The sequence below is a fragment of the Peromyscus californicus genome, unplaced genomic scaffold (assembly GCF_007827085.1).
Source record: "Peromyscus californicus insignis strain IS unplaced genomic scaffold, ASM782708v3 Scaffold_1__1_contigs__length_55948999, whole genome shotgun sequence".
NCBI classification, from domain to species: domain Eukaryota; kingdom Metazoa; phylum Chordata; class Mammalia; order Rodentia; family Cricetidae; genus Peromyscus; species Peromyscus californicus.
Genome location: NW_026294492.1, coordinates 18,238,166 through 18,254,548, shown reverse-complemented (window position 1 = coordinate 18,254,548; position 16,383 = coordinate 18,238,166). Strand labels below are relative to the sequence as shown.

The following is a 16,383-nucleotide window of genomic DNA, read 5'->3' as shown; positions in this document are numbered from 1 at the left end:
GTAACTTTATGCCCAAGAGCTATCTAGTTCCACTTACGTAGATAATATTTCTTTTAACTTCTTTTGGAGATTCTCATTTTCTCTAGGAAAATAGTTTTGTTTTCCTGTCTAAAAAGTAAGTACAATAATCCTCCTTAATCCTTCTTCCCCTCCCACCTCCCAGATAGAACCTGTCCTGGAACTCACTCTGTAGATCAGGCTGGCCTTGGACTCTGAGAGATCCACCTGCCTCCGCCTCCCAAGTGCACCACCACCGTCTAGCCCCGCCTTCTCCTTCTTGAAAACTCAGTACTGCTCCTCCCACCCCTCTTCTTTCTTTAACAACATTTCTCTTTGTTTTTGTCTCTTTGTGTTATTTTGTTTTGAGACAGGGTCATTTTCTGTAGCCCTGACTGTCTTAGAACTCACTACGTAGACCAAGGCTGGCCTCAGACTCACAGAGATCCCCCTGCCTTTGCCTCCTGAGTACTGGGATTAAAAGACATGCACCACCATGCCCAGCAACTACATATTTCTTGAGTCACCCACATGTCACTTCCCTTTGCTGCATAATCCACTTCGGTGTGACTTTTGAAGCCACTGGAACTGTAATTGGAACTGAACTTGACAGGTTGCTAAGACCAATAGCGTAGCCTTTATCTGTGTATCCTTCGGCAATGTGAACTCCTCCTTGGAACGCTTTTTTTCTGTGTTTGTTTTTGAGACAGGGTCTCACTATATAGACCTGGCTGACCCTGAAACTCTGCTGTATAGACCTGGCTGGCCTCTAATTCACAGCAATCCCTGTCTCTGCCTCAGAGTGCTGGGATTAAAGGCATGCGCCACCTTGCCTGGCTTCCTTTGTTCCTGATACATTCTTTTCCTGACATGATTGTAATTGTACCCAGTCCCCAGTGACTATCAAATATGGGTCTGTAGCTCAAACAGAGATCTTTCCATTTTCTTGGTCACTCACACCAACATGTCTTTTAAAGATGTCAAATTAAGTATGCTCACAGTTGAAGTTCGTTGATGTTTCAACTTGTCTCCCAAATTTAACATCCACATCTGTTTTCCTAGAGCTTCTCTGTTGGTTTACGTCACTGCTCCAGGTGGTATCTTACACACTTGGAGGCTAAGTCTAAAGGATCATGAGTTCTAGTCCAACCTGAGATGCATATCAAAACTTTGTCTCAAAACACAAAGCCGCCTTGGCTGGCAAGTTGGCTCAGTGAATGGAGGCACCCACTTCCAAACCTGGCAACCTGAGTTTGTTCCCCTGGACCCCATGACAGAAGAAGAGAGTTGTCCTGACCGCCACATGACTGCTGCTGTGTGTGCGCACCCATATCCACCGCATAAACACAGATGCGCACACAACAAATGATAATGCAATAACATCTAAAATACATGCCCTCAGGAACTGTACCGTCATGCTTTTGAGTGTCAGGCTTTTAGTCAAATTTATTTCAACTATTTAACTATTATGATTCAAAGTAGAACTGAAGAATCTTAAGTTTTCCTCTGTACTCAAAATTTAAAATGCCTCAGAATTTAATGAGAAATAAATAAATTTTTATCTCTAAAAGTATACTAGAAAAAAGATCCCCCACCAGTTACAGAAGAGCCATGTTGCAGGGGACAGTATGGTTGCTATCCATATCTCTGATGTCTGGAGGATTTCAAGGAGGCGGTTTGGATCCTCTTCTTTCCTACCAGCTCTCCTGTATATATTCAATCTTTAAAAATTCTATTTTATTACTAATGTGTATGTGCATGTGTGTGTACACATGTGTATGTATAATGTAAGGTTGTGTGTGGGTGCGTGTGGGCCAGGGCACACTTATCAAAGTCAGATGACAACTTTGGGGAGTTGGTTCTCTCCTGTGATGGATTCTGGATATCGAGCGTACAGGTCTTCTGGCTTACACGGCAGGTGCTTTCACCTGCTAAGCCGTCTCTCTCTCTCCAGTCTGACATGTTCAAGCTGACATTGCTTCCCTGCTTCTCAGTTGGTTGGTTTCTTTGTTGCCATTGTTACTGTTCATTTGTTTCTGTGTGGGCCATATATTTTATTTACCAAATTAACTTGTTCAGCAAATATTTAAAGGTATTTTCTTTGGAAGAAATTTGGTTTAAGAACTAGGCATACCCAACTAAATAAAAATGACCTCTGCCTAGGGCACGTGACACAGGCAAACAAGAATAATGTGGAATTGAAGTGCAGTGTGATACATGAGATTAATATTATGAACATGTGTTACAGACATACGTAGGTGATGGTGATTAACTGCCAGGGAGGAGAGAGTTCTTTAAAAAAGGTGTCATTGAAGCCAGCAGGATGACTGGCAGAGGCGACACTTCTTTATGAAGGAATGATGCTTTCTGGAAAGCATCCTTGTTTCCAGAAAGGTTGATGTCCACATCCATCGGGGAAGTGATAGGTGCAGTAGATTGGAGTGAGGTTCTGAAGAACACCATATTTCATCCGTGACCTTAGAGTCTAACCTGTAATTCCTGGGAGAGTTTAAGCAGGAGTGGAGCATCAGTGAGGTTGTGGGGGGAAGCCAAAACTAGTAGTAGCTGTGTAAGAATATTTCAGGGTGGAAAACTATTCTAGAAGATTCTCCTAATGCATGCACATAATGACTTGCTGCTGACTCAGTCTCAAGTGATGATCCTGGATATCTATAAATTGTTAAAGTTCAAAGTGATCTGAGTGGCGAGATTGGGGCACGATTTTACAAACAATCCTCTGGACTGGAGGTGTCTGGGTCCATTTTTGCTCACTAACTTGTGGGCTTCTACAACTCTTTTAGTCTTTCTGTCTTGAAAATGGTGGACTTTGGACTAAATGGCTGTAATTTTTCCTTTCTATAATTGTGTGCTTCTAAACAAACAAACCCCCAATCTTTACTGAGCCACTTTTAATTTTAAATGACTATAATTTTTTCCTGTGTCTTAACGACCCATTATAAAGTGTCTCCAACTTTAGGTCTAGCAATTCCACTTTTCTCTCTCATCAGGACCACATACTTTCCCAATCCCAAAATTATATTTGGTGACTTCTCCAGATTACATTTGGATTAAATTCAGTCAAACGAGTCTTCGCCTCATACCTTTTATCCATCAGGTAGGGTTTCTTCAAAGGTGTCTTGCCAGTTCTCCACAGTATTTAACAGTTCAGATCACGACCACAACTGCCCGTCGGTACACATTATCCTCTCTGCACAGTAGAACAGGGTGCTTGTTGGACACCCACGAAGAGTACAGTTGAGGAGAAGCTGGTTAGTTACCCTTCTCTTCAGAGTTTTATGCCAAGAGGCCAGAAACAGCACTCCTCATTTATTTGATGTAGCCTTTGGTGTTGTGGCAGCCTGGGCAGACTTTTCTTCTCCCCTAAAATGTATTAAGTTCACTGGTTGCTTGTAAGAACGTATGACTTTTCATCATTATTATATTCATTTAAGAGAGAAAAGGTGCCATAAAGCCTACAGGGAGGCTCATGGGCATAAGATAGGCTTGGAATCTCCACAGTGTTTCTGGACACCGAATTTGGGCAAGTGATTTAACCTCTCCATTCCTTCGTCTGTGAAGTAAGTAAGACAGCTGCCTGGTAAGGATTTGCAGGAATGTATTACAGGGTACCTAGAACCTGGCATTTGAAGCTCTGTGTGCAGATCTGGAATATTGGGTTCTTAATGAATATTGATTGAACATGACACATGGTAGGTTGCTAATAGAAGTGTATTAAATTAATAGAAATCATTAAGCAAATGTTAGCAATTATTTTAAAAATGTAAAACAGACTTAAGTGATCTGTCATATTTTTCAAAATTTCAATTACATTTTTTTTCTTGTGAAGCACTGGGGATTGAACCCAAGACCTTGTGTGCGCTAGGCAAGTGCCCTATCTCTGAGCTCCATCTCCAGCCCCAATTATTATTCTCTGAACATCTGCTAGTAAACTAGGAAAATTGTTAAGCATGGTATAATTAATGATTCTAAAATGGGACAGAAAATGAATGTAACTAAAACAGATGCAACGGTATGCTTTAAAAGCTTACTGATTCCCACAAATTTTATTTCCAAAATCAGATGCTACCGGAGTCAGCCAAATGCTTTATACGTGTATCAATGCTACAGTATGATGCTCGCATGCATGAATGGGTAGGTAAATTCTACATACAAGGTGGAAAAGATTCTATAACACCAGGAGGCTTGCCCTCACTGTCCATTGGATTATAACTGTGATAACTGAGTTATCAACCACATGGCATTTTGTTATCTTCATGGAGTACATGGTACCCAGCCAAAAGTTTTAGACAGATGGTTTGTAAGTTTAGACCTTAACTGATTAAAGGCTTTCTGTCTATGGGATTCTCTTCCCTGTTGGTCTGTTATCTAGTCATCATTGACACTGTGTTTGCTGCTTTAGATGGTTACATAGTATGTTATATATAATGTTTTAGACAAGCTTTCTCCCTTGTTTAAAACTTGTCTATTACAGAAAACTAGTAAGACAGAAGCAGTTACTGCATGTTCAAGCAGATATTAACTTTCTGTCATGCGTCTTTTTTTCTCTTGCATTGCTTATGACCATTTACATGGAGGAAGTAAGCTGTATTTATTTGTAGAATTGTCCTGTGTTTAAGGAAGTTGTAGTTGTAGTCATGGCTAGTCGAGACTTCCTCCAGTGCTAACTTTTTAAGCTGGTTATGCCACCGTTTTCCCAGCCTCACAGACTGTAGTTCTGGGAGTTGTCTCTTTGTCTCCTTTATTACATAGTCACTCATTTCCAGAGAATCGGTGAGTTCTCCTTATTTTGAACACTTGACTGTTTCTCTAGCCCCTCTCATTCATCTCTTCCCACTGCCTCTCTTCGAGATGGGGTGCCAGGCTTCGTTTCAGCTTGCCCTGGGTGAACTCCTTGTTTCTGCCTTTTCTTCATAATGGGTTGTCTATCTTAAAGGAAATGTATGTTCCTCTCTATAAACCCCTTTGAAACACCTGTCTGCTACAGTTAAATTTAAGATTTTAACCTTCTAACTAGAACTAATTCTTACTCCTCCGGTAAGGCTCAACACAGGGCCCTCTATAGGAGTCCAGTCACCCATCAGAGTTTTGGCATTAGTTTTCTGTAAACAACTCCGGTACTTGGAGTTTGTCTTGTAAGAAAGGAGTGAAGAAAACCAGCATGTTCATGGTAAACTTTCCACTGACCCAGAAGGAGTAAAAGCATGAGAGGTGATCGTCGCTCCACTGCTAGACAGCGTATTGTCTCCCATGGAAGAAGATGTGTTTGACGGGAGGCAGGATTATAGAGTAAAATTGCCGATGCCATCGGAAGCCTTTGTGGAGGGTTACCATCCCTATGGCTCAGTTCTGGCTTTTCTTTGTTGTGAAGATGGACGGACGCTTTTTGCCGTAACTGTTCTGGTCACTCTCCTTTGCTCACCACAACATGTAATCGATGAATGAATTTGCTCTGTAGGAGGAAAAGCAGCTGTCAGTTCTCTGGTCAGTAAATTAATTGGATTTATATACCAGTTTTTTTGTTTGTTTTTGTTTTTTTGGTTACAAATCACTAAATAAATATGAAACGTAACCATATTATCTAGGTCGTTAGAGGACTGGATCATTGGTAGCATAGGGTGCTAGCATACTGAATTCACTAATATAATGGTACCTTGTAATAGTACTGTTTCACAGACAGACAGACAGTTTTCCTGGTGATAGCTTCGTGTGAACCTTTCCTGACTGCCTTGTTTAAAATCACCTACCCAAGTATTTTTCTAGTGTTCCTAAAACTATTAATATTTAAATTATTTGATTAACTAGATGAGGTACTGAGTGGTCTTTTTAACTGTCCCTAACTAGTCCTATCTTCAAGATTTTTAGAACAAATTTTGAATTTTGTATTTATTTACATTTAAATAATGAATGGGGGTGTCAAAAATGATACTTCACATTCTCCGGATGTTTACAGAAAAGCAGTCATCTACTGAATACATACTATGTGTCAGACAGTGTATTGGTTTATGTAATACTTAAAAAAAATACTGATCCGAAGTATTTTTGTAGACAAGGAATCTAAGACTTTAAAAAAAGTTAAATAACTTTTCTGTGGTCACAGTTAGGAATAGAGCCAAGTAGATCTGAACCTAGAGACGCTAGCTGCAAAAACCCTCTTCCCAGTTCACTTGTTTAAATAAACATAAATGTATTTTAATAATTATGATGCCTTTTGATACTTTTTCTCTTTTGTGGTTTTTTTGAGACAGGGTTTCTCTGTGTAGCTTTGGAGCCTGTCCTGGAACTCTCTCTGTAGACCAGGTTGGCCTTGAACTCACAGAGATCCGCCTGCCTCTGCCTCCCGAGTTCACTATCACCGCCCAGCTTGATAATTACTATTAAACTCTGTGCCTTTATGTGTGTCTGTGCTTTGCTATCTCCTCCACTCTTTTTAGACTAATTTTTTGGACCTGTAGAGCTTAATTAAAAAGCAGTACTACATTTATTTTGGATATATTTCTTGCTGGGGCTTAAAACAAATTAGGGATTTCTATGTTATTTTTTCTTTTCTTTTTTTTTTTTTTTTTTGAGACAAGGTTCCTGGCTGTACTGCTGTACTAGAACTTGCTCTGTAGACCAGGCTGGCCTCGAACTCACAGAGATCCACCTGCCTCTGCTTCCCGAGTTCTGGTATTAAAGGTGTGCACCACCACTGCCTGGCCTCCATGTTATATATACTTATATATTTATGCAGTTGATTTCCGTAAATCAGTTCTTCCCTAATCATAACAGCTCTTTCTCTCTCCTGAATTTACTTCTACAGAAGTATTGATCAGTGCCCAGGGTTTCTGTGTTCTGTATATGCTATTGCATAGACTGTTTCTTTTAAACGGTCATGTACTGAAGGCAGCACTATGGCCAACAGAATCCGCTCCTCATCCCCAACTGTGAATTCTGCCTGTTCAGCAGCAGCAGGAGCTCTGTGTTGTTTTTTGTTGGGCATGTGTGCTAACGGGGACAGTCAGTCCCACAGCTTAGCACTAAGCTGTGGTCTGTCCTTGTTGTGTTAATGGCACCATGTTTTCGCTTTGCAGATGGCTGAGAACTGCAAGAAAAATTCAGGACCATGATGGCTCAGTTTCCCACAGCTATGAACGGTGAGCAACTTTGTGCCAATGGCAGGATGAGGGGATGGGGGCTTTTGTGGTGGTGGTGAGCCTGTTGTTGGAAATATTTATGTAGATGATTTTCCTTGACTTTTGAAGTGTAAAACCTGAAGTATTCTGGTTGAAATATCGAGTATTTCAGAGCAATACATGTATCTTCTTTTAGTATTTTGCATTAAATTCCACATTTCTGTTGAAGTATTTTTGATAGTATTTGGAATATGTGCTTCCCATTGAACAATTGAGAATAACCTGAAGGGATAGTCTGCTTAAAGCATGAAACTGGAGGACGAAAAGCAGAGTGTCCTTAGGTGAACAGTAGGGTGTTTGTAGGTGTACAGATGATTGCAGACAGATTAGGCCAACAAGATTTATTTAGTAATACAAATATAAGATTGTTTTCCTTTATAAATATTTATATTACTTCATGTTTATATTATCTAATTATGCTGAGACCCACATGGTGCAGAAGTGACTCCTACAAATTGTCTTCTGACTTCCACATACTACCTAGTTTGTGCCCCTTCCAATCAGTCAATCAGTCAATCAATCAATCAGTCAATCAGTCAATAAGTAAATGTAAGATTAAAATAGATGTTGTTCCCATTGTGGAAATGGTATAGGATTATAGGGATTGATGCCACAGATACTTTTTAAATAATAATCATTTTTCCATAATGAGTAATATATAAGTTTAAGACAGCAGTGTTCTTCCAGGTTTGAGAATTTCTGTGCCTCATATAAAAAAGTTTATTTACAGTTTACTTACAGACTTCAACCAGCCTATTAATAAGGTTAACAAATCAAATAAACACATAAGTAGTATGATCCCAGTCTTTGTTTCATTCCATAAATATTTACTATATAGCTCATTGCATTAGAAATAAAAGTAATTGGTAACAAACAAAATATTCAATGACAAAAATACCCACGTGAATAAGATTCAAATTATTAGGAAGTGGTATGTAGGAATAAAGATAGTCATTTTTTATTTTTGGTTTTTTCGAGACAGGGTTTCTCTGTGTAGTTTTGGTGCCTTTCCTGGATCTCGCTCTGTAGACCAGGCTGGCCTCAAACTCACAGAGATCCACATGGCTCTGCCTCCCGAGTGCTGGGATTAAAGGCGTGCGCCACCACCGCCCGGCGATAGTCATTTAAAAAAAACTTCTGAAAATTGATATCAGAGAGACTCTGTTACCTTTTACTTAGCCTATTAAAATAGTTGAGTAACTTGCATATATCTAATTTAAGTCCAATTCAGCATTTAAAGTGTTATTGAAAACTACATCCATGTATAACACAGAACTTCTAAAGCAGTGTCGCACCTCTGGTAACTCCTGCGTCACAGTTTCATCTTTTGATGCCGGAGACTGTTGGGACTTCCCTGTAAAATACGCCTGGGCCCGGTGGTTTGTGTTAACGCTGTGACATTTTCATCTAATTTGGCCGTGTTTATGTTTTCTCCCTCCGAGGCTAACTACAGACTTCATAGGCTGCTTTGGTTCTCTGAGTGCTCTTGTCTAATACAGTAACCACATCTGTCTGTCTCCGTTTCAGTTTAAACTAATAAAAATCAAGTGAGCCACACTGCTGCACTTCATGTGCTTAACACCACGTGTAGCTGAGGCTGCCAAATTGGACAGTGCAGGTGAAGAACCTTTACTCCCTGTCACACAGCTCTATCAAACAAGATGGTTTGTTGTCTGTTTTCTTAGTCTTTGGTGCTTCACTTCCTTTTTCTTTTCTTTTTTTTTTTTTCTTGACGAGATTAGCAGGGCTGTCAGTGCCTCCTGTTTTTGCAACTGCAGCTCTGCTCCTGATCTTTTGCACTGCAGAACCGTCCTTCCCAAAGCCATCTTAATCACAGTGCTTTGCATTCTGCTTTTTAGAAACGGAATAAATTTGCAGATTGAGAGAACGTGATGGATAGGCTTTCCAGTGCTAGGCAAGAGGTTACTTCAGATATGTGCTGCTGCTGGTTGATATTACAGGGTGACAGCTTGTTCCAGCCTCTGAATTACGGGGTGCTGAAGATAGACTGAGGAAGAAGTTATGAAGCCCATCATAATGGCTTTATACATACTCCAGAAAGGAGAGGAAGGGTACAGAATAAAAACCTCCAGTGGCTCTAGGAATACCCTATTTTCTTGAAACTTTGTTATCTTTTTAGAATTGTAGGGCTCAGTAATCTTTCAACCGTATGGTTAGGAAATTGCTGAGCTAGATGATGGGTCTGTACAGTCTGAGGTGGCATTGCACTGTACTTGTAAAACCCAGATTTTTGTTATTCAAGTTCCCATAACCCAGGCTACAGCTCTGTTTAGAACAGCAAAAGAATTGTATGTTAGAGATTTAAATTAGAGATGAAATTTAAATGAGGTCAGTATACATCATTAAATGAGTATACATCATTTACTTTAAATGTTATTTGTTTAAATTTGTTTTAAATATTATTTTAAACTGGAGACAAATATCAGTGCAGACTATTTCTAGAATTTAGTTTTTATTTTTGTATCTAAATATAGCATGTTTGAATTACTTCCATTTAGAATTGTAGTATTGACCTACTCCATAGAACAAGCTGTGCTCTTTATGTATGCTTGTATATTTATAGATAGGTATGTGTATCCACACATGTGAAGTCAGATGATATTCCTGACTCGCATATCGTTGTTCTCTATCACTGGAAACTCTTCCCTCTTCTCTAGTTTATGAATGTGCCTGACAGAGATGGTAGCAAGAAGAGAGTAAACAACAGAAATCTCTCTGAAAATCCACCTTTAGTGTAGTGATGAGTTGGGGGGAAATGGGTGGAATTTTGATGGATTCCTAACATGATTATCAGACAGTGTAAGAGGACATTAGCCCCCACCTTGTTATTCTGTCTTTCCATAAAGCTTGCAAAAATAGACTAACATTGGGAAGTTTTCTTCCCTCCAGGTGCAGAATACCAAATAGTTAAGATTCTGTTAGTGCTACATTCCAAGTAAGAAAACTAGAATTGTATCAATTATTTAAAAATTGGATTTGAATCACATACATTACTGATCTTTTTTCATTTTGAGGTTATCTCATTTCTAGAAAATTCTTGGTACATTAATATTTTAAAATTTAAAGTGATCCCTTGTTTTGAAAGTTATTTGAATATGATTTAGAAGTTATTGCATGTCCTAACTAACTTATTAAACATTTAATTTCTACAGATAATGTTAATTATAATAATAATGACTATTGTTTGTGATTTTTCTTGGTGGTGGGGTCTTAAATATTAAGAAAGCTGGGAGCACCTTTAAAAGGGGTTTGTGTATTCATCTTTGTTCCCCGTACATGTTTATTGAATGAGTGAACATGAGGGATCATGGTTGCTGCTTGGAGTCATGAGGAATTAAAGCAGCAAATATTAACAGGCTGGGTGAGTTTCCTCCTATGAAGACAAGCATCCAGGAAAAGTTGAAAAGACAGTTGTATATAAAAGAGCACTAAAGCCAGACTTGGTGGTGCATGCCTTTAATCCCAGACAGAGACATGTGGATCTCTTTGAGTCTGAGGCTGCTTGATCTACATAGCAATGGCCAACCAGGGCTACACAGTGAGACCTTTTTGCCCATTTTTATTTTTTAATTAGTTTTTTATGTTAGTTAGTATACAAAGTAGTGAGCTTTTTAAATGGAATTTCCATGTGTATGTCATTACGCTTTGTTCTGTCATTCTTCAGTCATTGTTTTATCATAGGTATACTGCATATTCCATATGGTCCCTGTAGAAACCATTGGGTTAGGTAGTATTCCTAGGCCTCAGAGGTGGCAGTACAGACACCATGGGCATATTGTCACGTGTGCTGGGAGGTCATACAGTTCAGGGAATTCAGGCTGCCCCAGTTCTAACCTCAGTTCCTGTTTTCTCCATCTCATGCTGGGGACCAAACCATTGTCTTGTGTTTGCTCGCCACATGCTCTACTGTTCAGCTAATCCTCAACTGCCCAAGTTCTAATCTCAGCTCTGCTACTTATTGTATCATCTTAAGCTAGTTACTTTTGCACCATTGTTTTTAGTTTCCTTATCCATAATAGTACCCTAACTTAGAGTAGAGTGCTGGTGGAGTTAATGAGCGATTGCATATAAATGCCTGACATCAGGGCTCACAGCTGCTTTCATCCTTTGTTGTCATTTTCTCCAGAGTCATACACTACCCAGTAAATAAGTTCTGTAATATACATTTGTCTTTCCCATTACAGGACTCTGACAGTTTATTTTAATGGAATTTTCACACATGTGTGTCATTACATTTTATTCTTAGTCATTCCTCCCCACACACTGGCCTCCTCCATGTTCCTGGTTTATTTTGCTAATCTTAATGGGTGAACGATGATGTTCAGTGTTATTTTATTGTAGGTATATTGCATGGATAGTATGCTTAATCTCTGATAAATAAGCTGATAAGACAAGGAAATTACACATGTGGTGTTTGTTTCAGAAGTGTGTAGGCTTTGCTGCTTTAGAGCCTTAGTTCTTCCGCAGGTTTCTTTATTTTTAACTCTACCTCTTAAGACTTCTTTTTTTAGTTTTTTTTTTAATTCTGTCATTTAGGGCTAAGCAAAATGTGTTAAATCAGTTTTAGCATTTAAAATTAGAGTAGACCTTTAGTTTTCTTGGGAATTGCCTTTCTAACACAGATTTTATACCATGTGGACAGCAGATATATATGAGTTTATGTGTCTAAATACATGTGGTTCCTGTTGACAGATGTTGAGTAAGCTGAAAGAGTGGCCAGAAGTGATGTTGAGGTGATTATTAGCCAAGGTGAATGTATAAAGCTTTCCAAAGACTCCTTCAGAAGGCCGCTAATGATTATGTGTGACAGCAAAAGGGTTTGTGAGTGTTATGTTTCCTCTAGTCCTCATCTATGTAGTAAACACACACACACACACACACACAAACATACACACACACACACACACACACACACACACACTGCTTACTCCCTCTTTTATTGATTTAGACATCTATTCAGGAAGCATTTTTAAGTGTTTGCTCTTTGCTGATACTCAGCTGGTTCTTGGAATAGAAAGGTAAATGCACAAAGCTCCTACTCCCAGGCTTTAGAGTCTGCTAGAGCAGATGGACCCCAGACAGCTACCACAGCTTCCTGAGTGCTCTGCAGAAGCATGAAGTTTATCTTGAGAATCTGGAAGAGGAAACAATTACTGTCATCTAGTGATGTCAGGGTCCTGAAGGAAGTGACATCTGCCCTGACCTTGAAAGAGAGTCTGAAATAGAGGGTTAGGGATATAGCTTGGTAGTAGACAGCTTCCTCGTACAGGGAGGCCTTAGGTTCAGTCCCCTGAAGGAAAAAGAAAATGACTCTTTGCAGTTCATTCAGGCTAGTTACTTCAAGCCACTTTCTGTACTCACATGTATGGTACCTTAGCTAGTAGCCTCTTTGGTGTACTTAGAGCATCTAGGACATCCCAGCTTCTCAAACCACATCCTTTTTGTATGAGCGAAGTGCTCTCATACCACCTCAGCACATGGCGAGATGCTTAATCTTTCCTGTATCTCACTTCTGATGCTTCTGACTTAGAGCCCCACAGCTGTTGTCACCCTTCCGCTCAGGGTCCTTCACAGCTAGCACAGAACATGGTGGGACTTGCTTCCTAGGTCGGAATTCTTTGAGGAGGAGAAGAATAGTCTAATCTTTCTTTTTTTTTTTCTTTTTGGTTTTTTGAGACACGGTTTCTCTATAACCCTGACTGTCCTGGAACTCACTCTGTAGACCAGGCTGCCCTCAAACTTGGAGATCGGCCTGCCTCTGCCTCCCAAGTGCTGAGATTAAAGGTGTGTGCCACCACTACCCAGCTTTACTCTTTTGATTGCCGATATTTACCTCATTCTTGTGAGTGGTATACAGTTAATAGATGTTAACTGAGTGAATGACTGAAAAGCCTTAGGGTTGCTGTATATAGTTGATAAGAGTTCTACTTTTTATGTCCTTCAGACATTAACTGTCCTCATCAAATGCATACTTAGGATTCATATTTACATGTTAGAATTTTGCATTCTTATGGATATACCTTTTTTGAGCAGGCTCATGTACATGCTATAATGTCTTGGCCTTTCATTATGTTTTAGGAGGGCCGAATATGTGGGCTATTACCTCTGAAGAACGCACTAAGCATGACAAACAGTTTGATAACCTCAAGCCTTCAGGAGGTTACATAACAGGTTTGTGTTTATCCTTTGTTATTTATTGTAAATTATGTTTCTGTTCATATATCTTATAGCTACCAAATTTATGTTAAGTAATCAAATATATATATATATCAAAATATTTTTCCTGAAACTATCTTAATTTATTGATTTAATTTAGCATATGAAAGTTCTTTTCTTGGATTCTAAATGATGGTCAGGAATCTCTTTTATTACATATTAATACTATTTCAAGAAGTTTTTTGATTTCTGTAGCATGAATCCTAATTGGTCTTAATAATAAAAACCCAGAGCCAGATATCAGGGTAAATGCTGAAAGATCAGAGAGACAAAGGAGCAAGCCACAGGTACTTCTCATCTCACCAACTCCTCAGCCTGAAAGGGCTGAGCTCCTGTCTCCTCCCACCTTATATTCCTCTCTCTGCCCAGCCATATCACTTCCTGTCTCAACCTCCCTAGTGCTGGGATTAAAGGTGTGTGTGCCTCCCAAGCCCTGGGATCAAAGGCATGAGATCCTAAATACTGGGATTAAAGGTGTGTGCCACCACTGCCTGGCTTCTGTGGTTAACTAGTGGCTAGCTCTGCACTCTGATCTTCAGGCAAGCTTTACTTATTAGAGCACAAACAAAATATCACCACATTTCCCTTTTTTTGTCTAAAATTTTTTTTTTTTTTTTTTTTTTTTGGTTTTTCGAGACAGGGTTTCTCTGTGTAGCTTTGCGCCTTTCCTGGAACTCACTCGGTAGTCCAGGCTGGCCTCGAACTCACAGAGATCCGCCTGGCTCTGCCTCCCGAGTACTGGGATTAAAGGCGTGCGCCACCACCGCCCGGCGATTGTCTAAAATTTTTAAAAAAAGGTTATAACTAATAAAAGAAAACCTATATACAATAAGTACAATAACTATATACAATATATACAGACAATAAATACATTAACAATGTCTAATCCATTAACTATAGACAAATTCAGAGAAAATACTCCATATCTATCCTATCTTGGTGAGTCCAAAAGGTTGTACCTAATTCACTTTCTATTCTAACTTGCATTACCAAAATCTTTTAATGTCTCTCAACCTTGTACACTTTACACTTCTTTAGTGAATTTCTTTTCTGAATCTTGTAACAAGGAAAACTATAACTATCTAGTCTTCAACTCCACCAGACACCCGAGAAGGAAATAATATTACTTGAGTGAGCAGGAAGTCCAAGCAAGTGACTTTCAAAAAATGTGAGAAATGATAGAAATAGCTGGCTGCCTGGACAGTCACCTAAGGTTCCTCTGTAACATTGGGGCATCCATCTTCAGCCTGCAGGCCTAGCATATCTGACACACTTATCTGTGAAGCAGGCTAAGCCCTTTTCTGAAGAGCTGTCTTACCTTGTCTTGGCAAAGTTCAGCAGTTCTTTCTTTTGTGTCCTGCTTGTCCCATTTGAACAGCATACTGTCAGCAGTCAAGGCAAGAGTACTTTCTTGCCCAGTGGCTTACTTTTGCCACAAAGAAAGCAAACTCCATGTGGGGTTTCTTGGATGCCCATCATCTTCTCCAAAGTAGATTGGTGCTGCCAGGAGCAGACATGTCTCATTGTCATAAAAAAAAAAAAAAAAAGAGCCGGGCGGTGGTGGCGCACGCCTTTAATCCCAGCACTCGGTAGGCAGAGCCAGGCGGATCTCTGTGAGTTCGAGGCCAGCCTGGGCTACCAAGTGAGTTCCAGGAAAGGCACAAAGCTACACAGAGAAACCCTGTCTCGAAAAACCAAAAAAAAAAAAAAAGAAAAAAAAAAAAGAAAGAAAAAAATCTGGGCAGTGGTGGCGCACGCCTTTAATCCCAGCACTCGGGAGGCAGAGCCAGGCGGATCTCTGTGAGTTTGAGGCCAGCCTGGACTACCAAGTGAGTTCCAGGAAAGGCACAAAGCTACACAGAGAAACCCTGTCTCGAAAAACCAAAAAAAAAAAAAAGAACCTATGTTATTAAAACATCTTAAATGTCATATTCTGTAGATCTCTGAAGTGTTTGAAGACCACCTGTCTACCTAAAATATATCTGTTTGACCTTGAAAACATACCTAACATGACTACAAGTTTGATTGTAATAAGTGACTAACTACTAACCTGCATTTCCTTATTATCCTAAATAGTTGGTAATAATAACTTTCAAAGACTAGGAATTTGAAATACATTGTTAATGAGTTGCATAGGTACAATACTTTGAACAAGATTAGAAATGTATGTACAGTATGTTCTAACAAAAATAATCTCAACTTTGTATCAATATACAAAGATTGATATCACTATATAATATTTAAAACAAATAGTTGTTTTTAAAAGTAGATTCAGTAATCTACTCTTTTATCCTATCATATCTATATCCCCCTCTTTTCAGAGTAGATTCAATAATCTACCCTTTATCTTATCATTTCCATATCCCCTTTTTTTTTCTTTTTTCTTTTTTTAAAACAATAATCCTGAATCTAACCCCATTGTTCAGCATAATCTCCCTCTCCAAGAAGTTGGTCTTGGGAGACTTCTGTACCTCTAGCCCAATTTTGTTGTTCAGTGATCTTAGCCTCATCTTTCCACCAGGTCCTCCACTGTAATTGAGGACCAGCCTCCAAAACTGCTATAACCAAGTCTCTCCAGTCTTGAAGGATAATTCTATTACAAGTTGACTACTAGTTTAACATCTGTTTCACAAAAGGTGAATGCATGCCATACGAGACTATGGCTTCCGTGAATCTCCTTAAATCTAAGATTTGCACAGGAGTCCAGTTTTCTCTTACACAGCCTTGAGAATATCTATCATTTGGCAGTTCCTGTAAGGTTACTGGATAAATTGAGGTTGACTGTTTGAAAATCATAGGCTATTCCTCTGTAACCTTATAATGCAATGCTGAGATTGGTTCTCTTTTAAATTCCTCTGTTTGGGTCTGAATATATCTATGATCTGCTTTAATAAGTTTTTCTAAAACTTTTATTTTGGCACTCATATTAACCAACTCTTAAATGATAAAACAAAAA

General features: G+C 39.2%; 1 protein-coding gene across 6 annotated transcripts in view; it reads left to right on the top strand.

The window, feature by feature from the left end:
- The window catches only part of Itsn2 (intersectin 2), a 119,034-nt gene that overhangs the window by 15,763 nt on the left and 86,888 nt on the right, over positions 1-16,383 (top strand). For all 6 annotated transcript variants that reach the window (XR_008220143.1, XM_052745985.1, XM_052745987.1 and 3 more), the window contains exons 2-3: positions 7,089-7,151; positions 13,290-13,382. Coding sequence is in view for 5 of the 6 variants with exons in the window: in XM_052745985.1 (XP_052601945.1) it covers positions 7,121-7,151; positions 13,290-13,382 (124 nt within the window). In the remaining variant the exon portion in view is untranslated. The remainder of the gene's footprint in view (positions 1-7,088; positions 7,152-13,289; positions 13,383-16,383) is intronic.